The sequence below is a fragment of the Pyxicephalus adspersus genome, chromosome 10, assembly GCF_032062135.1.
Source record: "Pyxicephalus adspersus chromosome 10, UCB_Pads_2.0, whole genome shotgun sequence".
Taxonomy (NCBI): Eukaryota; Metazoa; Chordata; class Amphibia; order Anura; family Pyxicephalidae; genus Pyxicephalus; species Pyxicephalus adspersus.
The window spans coordinates 54,627,420-54,646,471 of NC_092867.1; the positions used below are offsets into that span (position 1 = coordinate 54,627,420).

General features: G+C 41.4%; 1 protein-coding gene across 2 annotated transcripts in view; it reads left to right on the plus strand.

Annotated features, from left to right (window-relative positions):
- The window catches only part of LOC140339346 (uncharacterized), a 78,871-nt gene that overhangs the window by 46,103 nt on the left and 13,716 nt on the right, over positions 1-19,052 (plus strand). For both annotated transcript variants that reach the window (XM_072423996.1, XM_072423995.1), the window contains exons 2-4: positions 871-1,235; positions 11,678-11,797; positions 18,847-18,903. In XM_072423996.1, the coding sequence (XP_072280097.1) occupies positions 873-1,235; positions 11,678-11,797; positions 18,847-18,903 (540 nt within the window). In that variant the 5' untranslated portion in view covers positions 871-872. The remainder of the gene's footprint in view (positions 1-870; positions 1,236-11,677; positions 11,798-18,846; positions 18,904-19,052) is intronic.

The window sequence follows — 19,052 nt, forward strand, 5'->3', positions numbered from 1 at the left end:
TACACAGGGATGAATTTTGGCAGATAGAGACGTACCATACACAATCAGATAAATATAGTAGGGGAATACAACTGGATACACAGGGATGAATTTTGACAGGCAGAATGGGAGACATACCCGTAGAAGGAGAGATAAATGCAGATTAGTTGCAGGCAGATGTAAAAGGTGAATTCATCAGTGATGTTAGGAGAGGTGGATGATAATGGTGATGGTAATGTCGGTGTTATTTCCTGGATTTATTACCATTGCACTTATAATTTGGCACTTGGAATTAGGGCACGTGACCAGAGTCACCATTTGACCTTGCCTGTTTAAGTAGAAGTGCTTTGGGCCCGGAATATGGATGGAAATTAGTTCATGTATGCAGATCCATCAGCGGTGAGCAAGTGTTAATTGTAAATTATTGGTGAACCAGTATGTTGCGTCCATAGGATGGGTTTACCATAGACTATTTTTCAGGTCATGTGTGTGGACTCCTTACACATTACAGATGTCACCCAGAGAAACCGTGACTCGTTGTGGCTCTACAGAACCTCTGCAGGATGCCCTATTCTATGTTCTACCAAGAACTGAGTTACTGTAGTGCTGACTCTATATAAGTAATTCAGTCCATGTTATAACAAAGACAGAAATTGACTATGTGTTGGTATAGCCAAGTTAACAAGGTGGTAGTGACCACAAATGAGCTCAAGGCCCAAGAAACTTTAGGTTGGTCATCTGACAACCCAAGAGATTTAGCCTATAGGATCTCAAAGACTATCAGGCAGTAATAAGTTTTAGAATGAGGTTTATAATGACCACATGGTCCCACCTGGGATTCTCATAAACATTCCTAATGATTACATTTCTTTTCTCCTGTATAATTCTTAGCAATGTCATCAGACGTGAATAACCTCAGCAATCAGACAACTGAACAGCCTGGGAATGAACCTCCTGCTTATAGCAATCCCACCTCAGAAGTGTCGGAGTGGAGTGTCACTACAGTGAGACCAGGGGACCAGACTTGGGATGACTCTCCCCCTGCCTATGAATCTCTTCCTGATATCCCTATATGGAATGTTCCTGTTAGTCATCTAACTGCATCCTCTAATGACCAGCCATGGAACTTCCCATTGCCTCTTCCAGAATACAGTGCACCTCCAACTAACCCCTATCAGAACTCTACTGATTCTCTGACAACATCAGATTCCTTGTTTATAACAAAATTTCTGCAAGGAAAGCCTCTAGCTGTAGGAGTAAGTATATATTTTAATATTTTTTTTGGTTAGTATTTGAATAATTTTTTATGTGATTATATTTTATGTTGGTGATAATGGGTACATATGTGCATACATCCTGTTAATTAAAAAATATTTGTAAATATTATACATTTTTGTATTTCCTGGTAAATTTCAACCTTATCATATGAAACAAATTGGTAACAGATTGCACATGCAATAAGGAGCGTTAGTGATGTGCATTGATGTGTAGAACAGCATTGAAAAACCTTTAGGACAAACCATTGGATTTAGTGGTAAGCCAATTATCTAAAGTTCTGTATTCCTTCATTTTTTACTGCTTTGCACAAGAGGGCAACTGAGAACAGAGGTCTTTTTTGATTTACTTTGAACTTTGTGCATTAATCTATAAATAACACATTACAATGCTCCATTAATCCCATTATAAAATAATTTTAAAGTCAAATAAAGTCAGATATCTCACATAAATCTACACTAAATACATTACATTTTAAGAAATTGTCAATTTTTTTTTAAGTTTTAGGCTTGTTAACCTCCCTAGCGGTAAAAAAAGATGCTCAAAGCAGTAACCCCGAGTGTGACTGTGTAGGTAAACGTATGGGAAGGTAAGTAAATACAGCTCTTACCTGATCCGCCAGCGTCCCGCATTGTCCATCGCCGGGATCTCTGTTTTCTTCCTTCTTCTTCCGGCATCTTCTGCACACGATGAGTCACCGGGGAGTCACCAGGGAGTTCCTGGTGACGTCGGTGCGTGTGTAGGTTGCCAGCGGGGCGGGAAATTCAAAATCTATTTGTACTGCATTCAATACAAAATAACTGTATTGAATGCAATACAGTGGATTTATATGTGTAAAAGCAGTACATTGTCTTTCATGAACATTTATTTTACAGTATAATATATTAGTATAGGTATATTATTTATTTTTAATTTAAAAAGAAAAAATATATATAAATATATATATATATATATATATATATATATATTTTTTTTTTTTAATTTATTTAATTTCATATGTTTACATGATTTTGTGTTTCAAACTTTATTATATTCATACTATTATTTTATACTGTAAAATAAATTTTCATGAAAAACGATGTACCGCTTTGAGACATACAAAACCAGAAAGAAATGTACTGCTTGGGAGGTTAAAAAAAAAAATTAAACTAAACTTTAAGAAAGCAGCTACCTGTTGTTACATGTAAATAAAAATATACATATATAATGGATATTTTACCTACCAACAGATTTGTACATCTGTCCAGCTGATTCACATACAGACACAACTCTACCAGGCAGTGAAGTGACGATAGTGACCTGATTTTACCTGAAGTTCTGAAGTAACTCAAAACCTATTGGTCTTCTTCCTGCCCTAAATCTGTGATTAGACAGGGAAGGAACAACAGCAGGCTAAGAGTTCAGTAGACTACTCTTCTGTTAGCATATCCATTGCCAGCATATTTGTATGCAGCACAACCAATTTGATAATTGTACAGCCTGAAAAAACAACACACAGATATAGTGGGTCTTTTTAGGCATCAAATTATCTCATGTAAAATTTCCAAAGTCATGTAGTAAAAAAAAAAAATTACATTTATAAAATGCCATTTAAAAATCGACAAATGTGATCAAATTACCTAGAATTACAGTTATCAAATCATTATTTTCTGTTGACAATCTCCAGTGTGAATACTCAAATTCTATGCATTTTTGCAGAACTAAGTCCGCTTCTTCAGGAAACAGGAGATTTATAATCACAAAATATACAGAATAAGAATACAATATTATACAACAAACATAGTTATATAGCAGTATGTAGAAAATTCTGATTCATAACATGACCAAAATAAATGCACTTAAATTCACATCCCATTTGTGCATTACATGGCAGAGTGGAGCATTTCACACACAGATTGGTACACAGGACAAACTTTGAGCGGCAGGACAAACTTTGAGCGGCAGGACAAACAGATGGCAAAATCCCAAAAGCAAATAGTAAAGTCCCAAGGTGACAGCTCTTGACAGACTATAAATAACTTCAATTTCATACACTAAAATAAGAATGTATATCCATATTAATTGTTTTGTTGAATATGCTTATATGATTCTCTAAAGATTCAAAATTAAAGCAACCACAAATATCAGAAAGTCTTCAACACTAAACTAACCTAAGAGTTCTTTAAGCTTCACCTCAAACTAAACAACTATTGAGACACTAAACTGTATCCTTGCCAAAACTAATCACCATTAGGGATGAGCGAGCAAGTTAATAAAACTCGATCTTGCAGCGAATTCGTCCGCTCTCGTTTACCGAAATTGTAATTGAGAATGGCTGGTTTAAACTCACTGATTGAGCTCGAATTAAAAAAAAAAAAAAAAAAGCGGGCTGTGCTGATTAATGAATGCAGCGTTGGCTGCATTCATTGATCAGCTCTGTGTGCGATCCCCGGCAATAGAGGTTAAATGGGGATAAGTCCCCCCATCCAAAACCTCTAGTGTCTATGGTTGGCTAAGGAAAGCTTTCCTCGGCTCCCTACAGGTTGTTTTTGCGGTGTATATTATAGGGATGTGGCTCAGATGAATTGCAATGCCAGATAGGAGTTACATATTTGTTGTCACGCAGGGAGAGACAGGACCACTAGGGGGTTCTATGGCTTGCACGGAGGTGGTGTGAGCCCTGAGAAGAACCAAGGCGCAGATTCTAAGCAGTAACCAGGTTTTCTCCAGAGCCATCCTCCTGATGGTGAGGATGTTGCGCCGCTGGTTACTGCCAAGGGTCAATTGTGAGGGATCCAGAAGACAGACACCAGTGACACAGAGGTCACTGTGGGCACAGGGAACACAGGGGACGCCGGAAGCAACCGGAGGCACAGGTGATGCAGGGATATGCACAGACAGACGGGAACATTGGAAAAGAACAAGGAAGTTGGCTGGGAACCAATAGACTGGACAATGAGGGGTTAACACAGGAGCTGAACACAGAAAACACTGGATTAAGCAACAGGTATACAGGAACTAGTTCACAGGGTTCGGCACTAGTTAAGACTTGTTGCACGAACACAGAGTGCAGTCTGTAAGCTAGCTAAATAGCCAGGGCTGGTCAAAAGGCTATTTTCTGATTGGCTAGTGGATTGAATGGAATTGAAAAATCTTGGAAACCGAGGCAGACCCAGCTCCAAAACTGCCCGCATGCGCTGGAGAGAGATGCCTGCGCTTTAGTGAGGAAGACGTAAGTGTGACAGTTGTAACTATACAGCCTGGCCTGAGTTCTATGAATAGAGTATCACAGAAGGCTAATACTAGGGATGAGGGAGTGAGATTATTAAGTTCAATCTCACGGCGAATCGGGCCGCACTTTCTTATTGAACATTTAAGCGAGAACGGCTTTGAGATTCGCCATGAGGTCGCGTTCTCGCCGAACAAACAAGGGGAAATGTAGGGGGTGGGAACGCCCACTATTTCTGGCGGGAATGGTGCGACTGGGAGCGAATCATTTGCTCCCAGGATGTACAGCAAGGCCCAAGAGCACCAATCAGCAGATTGTGATACTGTGATAGCACTTGCTATATATCCACAAAGCCAGAAAAATTTCTGTATTTCTCCTAAAACATACAGATATTTAACTGTGATAGCACTTGCTACCGTGTTTCCCCGAAAATAAGACCTACCCCGAAAGTAAGACCTAGCACTATTTTGTAATGGAAAAATAAGACATCCCCTGAAAATAAGACCTAGTGTGTTTTTGGGAGCCAAAAAAAATATGACAGTGTCTTATTTTCGGGGAAACACGGTATATATCCACAAAGCCAGAAAAATTATTGTATTTCTCTTAAAAAAATACAGATATTTAGGTGTGATAGCACTTGCTATATATCCACAAAGCCAGAAAAAATTCTACATTTCTCTCAAAAAAAATAAAGATATTTAACTGTGATAGCACTTGCTATATATCCACAAAGGCAGAAAAAAATTCTGTATTTCTCTTAAAAAATCACAGATATTTCATTGTTTGATACATCTTGCTATTTACCAAAGAAAGACTGTTTGGTACAGGTGCATTTTTGTCCTTAAATAAGTTTAAGGAAGGCGTGGCGTTGGGTGACCTGCTGCATCTGGCAGGGGGCATACTCCCCAGGAGTCCGCCACTGTAGGACAGCAGCAGCATCAAACGGTTGGAGGCAGCAACACAAGTTGTCAAGCAGGTCTGAGATGCGAGTGGAGCACCAGTAGGCTAGTAGATTTATTAAGAGAGCGGACTACAATCATACAGCCATGTCATGTGGAAAGTATTGTGGATTGGGTCAAGGGGGCCTCAAGTGCAGGAGGCACTACAGCAGCAGCAGCAGCAGCAGCAGCAAGCAGAGCCATGACAGGAGCAAAGACAGGAGTTAGCGTGGCTAATGTGCCTATACCTCCCGATGACTCCCCTTGTTGTTTGACGAGCTGCCTGAGGATCTGTCATTGCAAATTTTAGAGCAGGAGGCAGACTTTGAGACTCTTGGAGAGTGTGGTCAGCACTTGCCGGGCAAAAGTTCTGCGTCAGTGGCTGCATTAGCAGATGTTGGCATAGATGAAAATGAGGATGATGATGACCGTGATGTCACCTGGGAACCATCGTTGCGTGTAAGGGCTAGCAGCAATTCCGAAACAGACGTAGATGAAGGATAGCAGCAACAAACTGGGGATGAAAGGGGCTGCAAATCTGCCTCATGTGAGTCCCAAAGAACACACAGACTAGTGGGCACAAGCAGGGGAACAGTCAGAGACGATGTGACCGTGGGGGAGATGAAGCAGGAGCCAATGGAGGGCACCCGGCAGACGCAGAGGCAGACAAAGAAAAAGAGCAGCAGAGAGGTTGCACGCACCTCTCCAGTGTGGTCCTTTTTCACGCTGAAAGACGATGACGTGTGCGTAGCAATCTGCATCCTGTGTCACAGGCAGATTCGCAGAGGCCGAATCACATTTCGGTACAACATCCCTGCCTCCCACATGTGCAAGAAAAACAAACCAAAGTGGGAACAGTACTCTTGAAGGAGGTGCAACCTTCATTGTCCCGTCCCTTTGTCATTGTCCCTTCTTCCACCTCCATTGACTCCTTCTACACCTCCAACGGTCATTGCTACTATGTCTCGGGAGGTTGGTGACAGCCGAACTTTAAGCTGCAAGGAAGTATCAGCTTCTGGACGCAGGTTTCGTGGCGTCAGACAATGTTTGTCGCCGAAAGATGGGTACTCCAGTGACCCCTTTAGCTCCCCTAGCTCCCAGTCCCTTCAGCCCACTCTACCGGAGTTCTGCACAAGGCATCAGGCTATGGGCCCAACCAACAAAAGAGTCATCAAACTCAATTCATGTCTTGCCGAACTATTGGCCTGGCAGCTACTGCCGTACAGCATTGTGAACTGTGCTACCTTCCATTACCTGATGGCCTGTGCCGAGCGTCGGTGGTATATACTAAGCAGGCATTACTTCTCCTGTACAGCTGTTCCCAGTTTACATGCACATGTAATGGGTAACCTCCCCCAGGTATTGACATTCTCGGTGTCAAATCCACATCACCATGGACAGCTGGACAACCGGGCACGGAGTGGGATGCTACCTGTCCTTCACTGCTCACTGGGTGGCCTTGCATAGCTCAGTGGGCGGTAGTCTGCAAGAAGCATTGCAACACCTGGTACCCGCGCCAAGGGGTGTGGTGGGAAAACATGGGCCACCCCAGTCCTCCCCCTTCTCCTCCTACATTCCTTCTACATGCAAACCCTCCCCTTTTGACACTCTTCCTAAAAGCCAATATGGCTTCCTCAAGCACACACGTTGCCAGGCAGTGCTGAAACTGGTGTCCTTGGGGGAGAAAAGTCACACCGCCAGGGAACTCTTGTCCACTTTGCACAGAGAGGTTGAGGCTTGGCTGACGCCCTCCTGGCTCATAAGAGGCAATGTAGTGTGCAACAACGGGTCGCTGCGCATGGGCCGCAAAACACATGTTCTCTGCTTTGCGCACATACTGAACCTGGAGGTGCAGAAGTTCCTCTGCACGTACCCAGGACTGCAGGACTTACTAAGACAGGCTTGCTCCATCTGCAGCCATGTAAGCTGATCCCCTACTGCGGCTGCGGTGCTTAGCAAGATCCAGCTCCAACAGGGGCTTCCACCGCATAGACTGATTTGTGACACGGTGACTAGATGGAACTCCACCCTGCACATGCTCCAGCGTCTGTGTCAGCAAAAGCTAGCCATCCGCCATTACTTGGTCAGTGTGGTGCATGGAGGCAGCGGGGCCCTTGGTACAGCCACACAACTGAGATATTTTTCCAGTGACCAGTGGCTGCAGATGGAGACACTTTGCAAGGTACTGGCCCCTTTTGAGCAGGCCACAAACGTTGTGAGTGGGGAGCGGTCAGGCTGGAACAAAGTCATTCCCATCATCTTTCTGCTTGATAATACCCTGTGTGGCCTGATGTAAAGTGGCGATGGGAGAGGCAATGGGAATAAATGAGAGGACACTCCATAGCGCTCAGCCAGCATCAGGAGGAGCAAGAAGGGACACTGGCCTGATAGGTGCCATTGCCTTTGCTAATTTTTCAACTAGGTATTGTAAGATTGAGGGTTGGCATTCATGTCTACCTTCCTAACGCTTCCAGCACCACAGACCACAGCAACAGTTATGGCGCACAACCCATCTTGGTCTGACCCTTAATCAAAAATTTCCAATATTTGCATTAAACATTTCAGATTAGCATTGACGATGCACTACACCCAGCTTTAGATTCCAGTTACCAATGCTGTCCACGCTCCATCTCAGGGCCCACAACTTCCTCTTCCTGCTGTTGCTGCTGCCGCCTGTCAGTACTCCATTCACAAAAATGGAAAAAACAGAAAACACTTGTACAACTTTTTTGCTCCTTGCTCCATCTCAGGGCCCACCGCCTCCTCCTCGTCCTGTTACTGCTGTTGCCTGCCCAGTACCCAGCTCTAGATGCTAGTTACTAATGCTATCCACAGTCTGTCTCAGGGCCTACTGCCTCCTCTTTATGCTGTTAGTGGGGCTGCCTGCCCAGTATCCAGCTCTAGATGCCAGTTATTAATGCCGTCCTTGCTCGGTCTCAGGGCCCACGGCCTCCTCCGCCCGCTGTTGCTGCTGCCGCCAGCCCAGTACCCAGTTCTAGTTGCCAGTTACTAATGCCATCCTTACTCCATCTCAGGGTCCACTGCCTCCTCCTCATGCTTTTGCTGCTGCCGCCTGCCCAGTACCCAGCTCTAGATGCCAGTTACTGTCCACGCCCCATCTCATTGCCCACCGCCTCCTCCTCTTGCTGTTACTGCTGCCGCCTGCCCAGTGCCCAGCTCTAGATGCCAGTTACTAATGCTGTCCATGGTCTATCTCAGGGCCCACCGCCTCCTCCTCCTGCTGCCCAGTAACCAGCTCTAAATGCCAGTTACCAGTGCTGTCTACACTCTGTCTCAGGGCCCACTACCTCCTCCTCCTGCTGTTACTGCTGCCACCTGCCCAGTACCTAGCTCCATATGCCAGTTACCAATGCTGCCCATGTACTTCCTGCATTTTCTTATATCCTGGTGGGTTTTCTAGGGCCACTATCAGGGCCAGGAAACACTTGTACAACTTGTTTTGCATTTCACAAAGTTACAGCTAACAGATAGGAAAAGGCAGCCCCCTACACAGCAATGTCTCCAATATCTACAGCTGCTACACTGTCCATATAGGTGATGGCCTCAACCTCTAATGTCGTCCTTGCTCCGTCTTAGGACCCACCGCCTCCTCCTCATGCTGTTACTGCTGCTGCCTGCCCAATACCCAGCTTTAGATGCCAGTTAATAATGCCCTTCACACTCCCTCTCAGGGCCCACCGCTTCTCCTCCTGCTGTTACTGCTGCCACCTGCCGAGTACCCAGCTCTAGATTCCAGTTAAAAATGCAATCCACACTCCATCTCAGGGCCCACCGCCTACTCTTCCTGCTGTTGCTGCTGCCACCTGCCCAGCACCCAGCTCTAGATGCCAGTTACCAATGCGGTCCATACTCTGTCTCAGGGCCTGCCGCCTCCTCCTCCTGCTGTTACTGCTGCCACCTGTCCTGTACCCAGCTCTAGATGCCAGTTACCAATGCGGTCCATACTCTGTCTCAGGGCCTGCCGCCTCCTCCTCCTGCTGTTACTGCTGCCACCTGTCCTGTACCCAGCTCTAGATGCCAGTTACCAATGCCGTCCACTCTCCTTCTCAGGGCCCACTGCCTCCTCCGCCTGCCCAGTACCCAACTCTAGATGCCAGGTACTAATGCTGTCCACGCTCCGTCTCAGGGCCCACTGCCTCTTCCTCCTGCTGTTACTTCTGCCGCCTGCCCAGTACCCAGCTCTTGTCAGTTTCCAATGCTGTCCACACTCCATCTCAGGGCCCGCCACCTCCTCCTCCTGCTGTTACTGCTGCCACCTGCCCTGTACCCAGCTCTAAATGCCAGTTACCAATGCCGTCCACATATTGTTGCCACCTGTCAGTACTCCATTTACTAAAATTGTACACTTCTGGATGGCGTTGACGATGCACTACACCCAGCTCTCTATGACTCTTACCAATGAAGTCTCCCTTGCAACAGCTGACCAGAGGCCACACATTGCTACTGCTCTCACTGACCCACACTCCTTCTCTGGTCCTCCATCCTTTTGCCTACTGTCACCGCACTACTTGTCCACAACTTTATGGGTGTCATTCCTAACACATGTCATCCAGGTCATGATGCCAGCTAGCAATTAATAATATATATAAACAGGATTTATATAGCGTAAACAAATTATGCAGCTATGTAAATTCAATGGGGGTAATAGGGTTTCCTGCTGTTTTGAGGACAGAGACAGTTGTTAGTGGGTTGAGTTCACCCTTTCTGAATGTCCTAATGTTTATGCTGCCTTCTGGAAGCTGTCAATCACGCAAAAATCCTTTTTGCCTCCTGTCACTTTGCCTTCCATTTTCTGGAAATCCACAGGGTCTTTTTTAAGTTTTGTATTTTTTCCTTGTTGCCACTGTTCTCCTACACTTACCTAGCAAATTTGTTGGTTCTAACATGTATAGGGGCTTTTTGTATTAATGTTAAATGTCCGCACATTGACTTTAATGAAACTCGCAAAATCTATTCGCTGAAATTTAGCGAACCCACTGGAAGTTCGAGGAAATTTTCGCAAGACTGTCAAAGGCCTTCTTCCTCATCCCTAGCTAATACCTAGAAAAATATAGGGACTTACTTTTTTTATAACAATACATAATTCTGTTTTTTTTTTTGTTTTGTTTTTATATCTTCCTGGGTGACAGAAAGACTTGTGTTGGACCTTTATAGGGATAGCATATAGTCATGTAGTCAGTTAGGTTGAAAAAAGTTCAACCACTAGATAAATGAACATATCCCAGGTAAAAAATTCTATAGTCATAGTATGATCTAAAGGAAAGCAGAAAAACAAAACAAAAATAGCCTGGGTCAATTTGCTCCAACTTGGAAAAAAAATTCCTTTCTGATCCTGTGAGGCAATCAGATGTTACCTCAACCAACAATCTCTATTATCTTTACTTTAAAACTTTAATACCCAGTTTTATTATGTGCTTCCAGAAAGGCATCCAGCTTTATCTCAAAGCTATCTATAAACTTGTTGAAACTATTTCCTGAGGGGGCCTATTCCACATTTTCACAGACCTTACTATGAAGAATCTCTTCCTTGTCCGGAGATTAAATTTCTTTTCCTCCAGACAGAAAACGTGCCCTCTTGTTCTTTGTTTCTTAAAGTGAATAATTGGGAAAAGAGCTCTCCATATGGACCATTATTTATATAGGGTGATCATATCTCCCCTTTAATGTCTCTTCTCAAGGTAGAATAGATTTAGTTCAGATAAACTAGCTGAGCTCCTCCATTCCTTTTATTAGTTTAGTTGCCCTTCCCTGCACTCTCTCCAATTCCACAATGTCCTTTTTGTGAACTGCCGCCCCAAACTGGACTACATATTCCAGATGAGTTCTGACCAATGCTTTGTACAGGGGCAGGATTATGTATCGATCTCTGCAGTCTAATCCTTTTTAATACAAGAAAATACTTTACTAGCTTTAGATATTGCAGCTTTGCATTGCATACTATTATTAAGTCTATGATCTACTAGAACCCTCGGATCCTTTTCATTTTTTAAATCCCCCAAATCTATTCCCCCTATACAGTATGCAGCATGCATGTTGTTAGCATGTAAAGTGCAAAACTTTACATTTCTCAATATTAAATGTCATTTGTCACCTGACCCACCTGACTCAAATAAACAGTAGCACTGCAGATAAATGTATAGGAATGTATAGGAGAATGTTTGGCTATGTAGTATAGATTTGCAGGCATACTAAATGACTAAATGACATTACTAAATGATATACATACTCATTTTTCTTTTTTTTTTTCTTTTCTCAGGTGTTTGTGATTTTGTGTGCCTTTGCCCAGATCACAGTGGGTACTATATTGGCATTCAATGATAAACGTAGGTACTCTGAAACCCTAGCATATGGAATACCATATTGGACATCAGTTTGTGTAAGTACCATAATGATGTTCTGACAAAATTTAAGAATACATAAAAAAGTTGGGTCATTCATAACAGGAAAAAAGCAATAGACAGTGGTTTCAAAATACAGCGTATGGTGATAGGCATAATCATAGGACTATTATGGATAACTTTAAAACATCACTTTTAAAAATTTGGGGGAATATTTTTTGCCGCTTGATGGATGGCCAAAGTTTTGAGACTTGTTACATGTTTGCCTGTTTACATAAAATCCTTCAGCCTTAACATAAAAGGCAGAAATTATATTGTGTTTGTGTGCATTAAAAAAAAAATAGGTGTATTATTTATTAAAAAACAAATCTGCCTAAAGCGTTCAATCCTTCCACAAAGTTAGCCCATCGAGTCCTATGCTGGCTCAGCTTTCCTCTTCTTTATGGCACTCATCATGTCTTTTTGAAAATGCAAAAAAGAAAACGGGGCCAATTCGACTGTGTGAGATTTAGCACTTTTTTTTACATTTTAGGAAACCCTCTGATGACGAATGATCTCGTGCAGGTGCAGAATGAGCAGCCCACAGCCACCTGGGATATGTAATGTAAGTATCCGAGGAGGCTGTGGGTTCTTTTCAGCATGGTCAGAAGGTAGAGGTTCTCCCCAAAAAATAAAAAATTAATAAATAAATAAAAAACAGTTTCACATTATATAAATGGGTTATCTACCCTTTTATATAATGTTATATTGTGGTAACAGGTGTGCCAGCACGCTGGAGACTCAGACTAGTCATCATTGCAATGGCCAATAATGAAGCTGTTAACCTTTACACACACAGTAACTGCTGCTATGGAAAACACACTCCATTTCCAGCAATGCCACAGGTTTTAGATCTGTGTCATTCACTGCTATGTTGAAGCAGTAAACCCTATAGTCTTTCAATGAGAAGGTTATTTAAGTCAAGTCTGAGTCCCTTACTTTTCTATTTGAAAAATTCAAGAATCAGATTAATGATTTGAAAGGCTGGAGAAGATACACTTTCAGAAGTGAAGCTGGGTAATCTAGAAAACATGGAACAGATCTGGTCCAGGTTTCAAAAAATTTGCTAGCAATTGCAAATGACTTTGAAGAAATCCAATCCAGGTTTGCTGGATCACCCAGCTTCACTGATAAAAGTGTATCCTCTCCAGCCTTTAGGTTTTACTAAATCAGGCCCATTGTGCAGAAAAAAAAAGTGTACAGGACCACATGAATTGGCCCCTTATATAGAACAAGGGCTCTTTAAGACAGGCTGTTTACTGGGAAGAAGTCCAGAAATAGTAGAAACCATAGTAGGGTTACTGTTAATTTGTTTTAGTGCTCTAGACTTTAGAGTGTGAAGGTACTGGTGGGCCCTTCATATTCCACTCGAGTACACACCTGATTTTGGTTACAGCCGGACTGGATGTCTGGGCCATAAATACAAGTGTGCTAGCAGAGAAGAATCTATGTTTGGTATGGAATGGCAGTATGCAAACTACAAACAAGCATGGTTTGTGAGCTGTGGTTAACTGTCCCTAAAGAGTTACTTCTGAAGGCTGCTTACTGATCAATGGACTGTAGAACTGTTTGTAAGTTAACTTAGACCAATTATAGGCTGATTTTAGGTTTCACTTTGGCTGAAGATTAGATACCTTGTATTGTTTTTGCCCAAATAAGGAGATCTTGCAAACTGTGTTCTGTGCTCTAGCTGTGGTTGCTGATCCCCTAATAACATAAATGAAAGCACAAAAAATGTCAACAAGAAAAGATTAAAAAATAAATACAGGTAGTCCCTGAGTTATTGACATCCGATAAACAGACTCCTCCTACATACAAAGGTGCTCGCTCGTGTGCAAATCGGAGGCTTGATGGGGTGGAGGGGTGCAGTTTACTGCCTGCCCACCACAGCCTCAGCCCACCCTGCAGCTACTGCTCTTGACTGAACAGAGGCTGGATGGGGCAGAGGGGGCCATTTCACTGCTCGCCCACCACACAGCCTTGCAGTAGAGGTGACTGTGTGGTGGGCAGGTGGTGAATCGTCCCTCTCTGCCCCCATTCATTCCCAATAGGAAGCCTGCCTGTACTGTACATACATAGCAGGATGTTGTCTCTCATCAATGCAGTACGACAGACGTGCTGACAAGTGGTGCCCTTCTGCTGTGATAAGGTGTACTGTACAGTGCTGTGCAGAAGAGCTCATCTTCACCCTTCAACAATGTCTCAGAAACACAAATTTGATGCAGGTGCTGGTGATACAGTAAAGAAGAGAAAAACCATCACCGTGGAAAAAAAAGAAATAATAAAAAGGTGAAACTATATCATTCATCGGCAGCCCATAAGATAAAGATAGAATAATGGAGCATGTGAAAGGCCATACCCCAATGAATTGATTGAAGACCAAAATCAGTGTAATATGCCTTTCAGTCTTTCTTTAGTGCAAGTAAAGGCTCAAAGCCTTTTTACTGATTTAAAAGCTGTTCACACAACAAGTGAAGGCAATTTCAATGAAGAATTTGTGTAAAGTAGGGGTTGGTTAAAAAAAAAGCTTATTTGCATAATATTAAAATTCAATTTCGAAGATAAAATTGATGAGGGAGGTTATTTGCCAGATCAAATATTTAATACAGATGAAACTGGCTTGTTCTGGAAAAAAGTGCCTGAGAGGACCCACATTTCCAAAGAGGAAAAAAGTGCACCAGGACATAAGGCATCACAGTGTAGGCTGACGTTATTAGTTGGGGGTTATGCATCTGGAGATTTCAAGCTCAAGCCTTTGCAAGTGCATCACTCCCTAAATCCGAAGGCACTACGTAACATCACTAAGGCGTCTCTTCCTGTTATTTGGCAAAAAAAAAAGGCTTGGGTCACAGTTGACAGACAGTTACTGTCTTTCAAGAATGTTTTTTAAACCATTTTATCCCTGCTGTTGAACATTATTGTTTGGGCAAAAACATTCCTTTCAAAATTCTCCTTCTCCTTGACAATGCCCCTGGACATCCAAACTCTTTAGATGACGTGCACCCCAATGTAAGGGTGGTGTTTTTATCCCCAACACTATGTCACTATTCCAGCCAAAGGATCAGGGAGTCAAAGCCTTCTTTAAGGCCTATTATTTACAGAGGACATTCTCACGAGCTGTCAGGGCTACTCAAAATGATGAGATGACCTTAAGGAAGTTTTGGAAGAGTTATAACATTTATGATGCCCATAAAAAAATTGCTGATGCTTTGGCTAAAGTGAAAGAGACAACTCTGAGAGATGTTTTGAAAACAATTGTGCCCTCAATTCATACAAGAATTTCTGGGGTTTACAATGAAATCACTGAAACCAGGCAAGCTGTGGTTGCTGTTGGAAAACAGCTGCAGCTTAACATCAGTGAAAATGATATAATAGAATTACTCCAATGGCAAAGAGGTAACCAATGAAGACCTTATGGAAATAGAACAACAGATGATAGCATTCAGCGACGAAAACCAGGACCTAGAGACTTTAACAAAAATGTTTTCTACAAAAAAGTTAGCTGATGCATTTTGTCTCATCGAAGCAGGAATGGCAAAGTTAGAGCAGCAAGATCCTAAAACAGAGAGGTTCACCAAAGTTTATTGAACAGTTACCGAAGGCCTGAGAGGCCACAGGGCTATTTATGATAAGAAAAAGAAAAGCTCCATGAAAACCTCCCTTGATGCCTACTTTAAGAGACCAGTCTCATCATCTTTATCAACTCCATCAAGTTCTACCAACATGGGCTCTACTGTATTTGAAAATGTTTAAGCATTTACTGTGCATGCACAGAAAGGTAAAAATAAATAATATGTAGAGACAAACATCTGTCCCAATTGCATTTATTAAAATAATTTACCTGTTCCGACTTACATACAAATTCAACTTTAGAACAAACCTACAGTTCCTATCGCGTATGTAACCCGAGGACTACCTGTACTTAAAAGATTTTCTGATCTTTGCTAGATTTTAAGTTTCAAACTTGTGGTTAAAGTTGAAGCCAATTCAAGGGACATTGGCTCTCTCAAAGCAATGACCCATTTAGCTGTTTCTTGTTCAGCTCAGAAGGCAAAATTAGGGCTGCAGAATTCTCAGGCATGTTGTTTTTTTAAAAAAAAACGCTCTTTTTTTTTTCTATGAGAGATCTAGGAGAAGCTATCCAGTGTCTTTGCACACAGTCAAGGGGTGTGAGGGGTGGGATAAGTGTATTTCATTGTTTTGTGATGGCTGGCAATCCAACCCCTTAAACCATTTTTCCCAAATGATTTTATATTTCCTTGGGGAAGGAGGTTTCTCTTTATGTAAATTAACATATTATATGAAATTAGCAGCACATAAAAATTTAACCTAATAAGGACATTATTTGCCATTAATGAAGGAGACAGAATATGTCTTTCTAGCTGGAGATGGCCATATTTGGCATCTAAGTACTGGGAAATTTATACTAATTGCAAACAGCAGTCTCATTGAGATGAGATATGAAATATGTCCCTCAGTGTACCAGAACCCGTTGATTCTACTGCAAGGTAATGTAAGCTCCTAGCATGTGCTGAGGATTGTTTAATTCTTCTGTAGTAGATTATAGTTAATTACAGTTAATAACAAATAGACGGATCCTGGAAACCGTGCACCACATCCCAGTAAACAGAGGACAATACCAGTTGAATCATTAAAGTAACAATATAAAATCACAATTAATTATTTGCAATATATAAGGATATGGTATTACCACCTGTAAACAATGACTGTTCCTCCTCTATATGTTTGGCTGTCAATACGCACCATGTGGAACTCCAAAATAGCTAAACCTAAAGAGGAGGAACAGTATACTCTCTAGGCAGCTCCAGAAAGTTGGTGACCCAGAAGTTCCAAGCAAAATGAAATTAAGGTAGGCTTATAGACTGCATATGTGATTATATTTATGAGATGGCATTAGTTTGAAAGATTTTAGTGTGTGTACATATAAATCGAGCTGAAATATGATACATCCATAGCAGATTTCTAATGCAAACGGATAAAATTTCTTTCATTGGCGGCTATGAATGTAATAAGTAATGATGAGTTGGCTCATGTGAGCTGCTTATATGCCATTTCTAGAAAACAATAATGAGATTTTAATGATGTTAGTCTATCTTAAGCAGATGTAGGCTACATCCTAATGGTTCTGTCATTGTTTACAGGTGGTTAAAACAATATCCTTAAAGTTCATTGTGCTTCAAGTGAATGCAAAGTCAAAGGTTGTGTCCTTTTTTTGATTTGGTTTCAGATCACTGTGGTGAGAAGTTACTAAGGCTTTAAAAAAGTGGTGGCAGGTAGCATGGATAGGGGTCATGATATTTAAAGCTGTGAACGAGCATCATCTTTACTATATCAATGGGATTTACTAGTACTTACTATTACTTTCTTTCCAAAATCAAATTTACAGGCAAACCAAATTTGATTTTGGAAAGAAAGTAAGTGCAAGGGCTTAATACCATCCAAAAAATGAAAATAACTTATACTGAAAGTACACAAAGAATGTGACACAGGTGATATATCTTGTACTTCTGAAAAAAATTATGGGTGAAACGCGGATAAAAGACTGAATTGTGAATTAATAATAATGTAAACTTTGTAATTAGTGATATGTGTGTATAAGAGTTCCAAATATGCTTGTTTTTAAGAATAAAATAAACTATATAAGTTGTTTTTGACTTTTCTGTATTTATTATAAGTAAAGCATCTGAAAAATCCCCATGGGATAAAAAAGTGCAATCTTATTCCTTATGAAGTAACATTCACTTCTCGGCGCATTTTGATCTTTTCACTTCTTCTAGAGTGTGAGTATGCACAATAAAGCATTGCTACATGAAACATACACATACAAATGTGAATAAAATTCCACTAAAAATAAATACAGCACTGGAGTCATTAACATCATAAATCCCTACCTACATCAGGTATCTTGATAACAAATCCCAGTGGTAACCATATCCTGGACATGAAAAGGAAGCCACTGACCCAAAATGACAACCTCTATACACAAACACGTGGATTTTAACAATAAGATAAACTTCACAACTATAAACCAGGGGGTGAACCTCCAGAACTTAGTAAATCCCACTTATATAGCAGGGTGGCTTCTCCTAAGCTCTCCTTGCGATGCAGTAATAATTGGGTTCAAGTTTCTGTGTCAGTTGGGTAATTATGTTGATTACTTTTCTGGCCAACTTAGGCTAAATCACTTTATAATATCCTCTTACAGCAGGTATTTATTTTCTGGTTGAATAAACTCTCCATTATGTATGAAATGGTATTAGTTATTTATGTAAAGCGGTAAGACCTAAGATTCTTACCAATATCTGGAAAATAGAAAATGAAGCTGCATTTTCACACCCACACCTGAGCATAACACCTACCGAACTGACCAAATGTATTTTCAGTTCAGATGTTTCAGAGTGCTGTTATCATTATGTGCACAAAAATAATTTGGACAATACTCGACAATAGTTCAGTTCTAACCATGTGATAATAACTTGGTGAAGTCCAAGACTGGAGACAGCTGAAGACACAATAGAGAAGGTTAAATGCGGCCTGCGAAGGGACCTAAACTGAACACTGAACATGCACTGAACATTTTTGGGATGAACTGAAACAGCAGCTGCAAATTAGGTCTTCTTGTCCAACATCAGTACATATTTTGTTTTGGTTGAATGGACTCAAATGGGTGGAGGGTAAATGGAGTTGGAGCTTCATATAGAAGACCTACTTCATATCAATGCCCATAGCTTTTGTATTGAAATGCCAAAAGGCAAACACATACAAATTATATTTAGAGAATTTGGTTACTGTCTTTGCCCCACCACCTTGTGTGCATGATAATTAGCTCCAAGCAGGATAAATAGCAGTATTTTAGGCAAAGTTATGGGGGATACAAGTAGAACTTTGCACATCATTAAATAATAAGACCTGCCCAGGACAAATATCCTTTGCTATGTATTAGTCATAACTTTATTTCACACATAGATTCATGTTGATCAATCTGATAATGTTTTAAACTTGATGTGTTTATTGTTTGTTTTTACAGTACATTACAACAGGGTGTTTGCTTATTGCTTCAAAAGCTAAGCCAACCAGATGCCGGGTGAGTATTTGTCGTAATATGGAGGTGGGGATTTTACAAAGTACAACTATGATGATGAAGGTGGAGATGTATTGTTATTTTTGTTATTATTAATCTAGTCGCATGCTACATATAAGCTTTTTACATGTAAGGTATAGGTCAACTTTAGG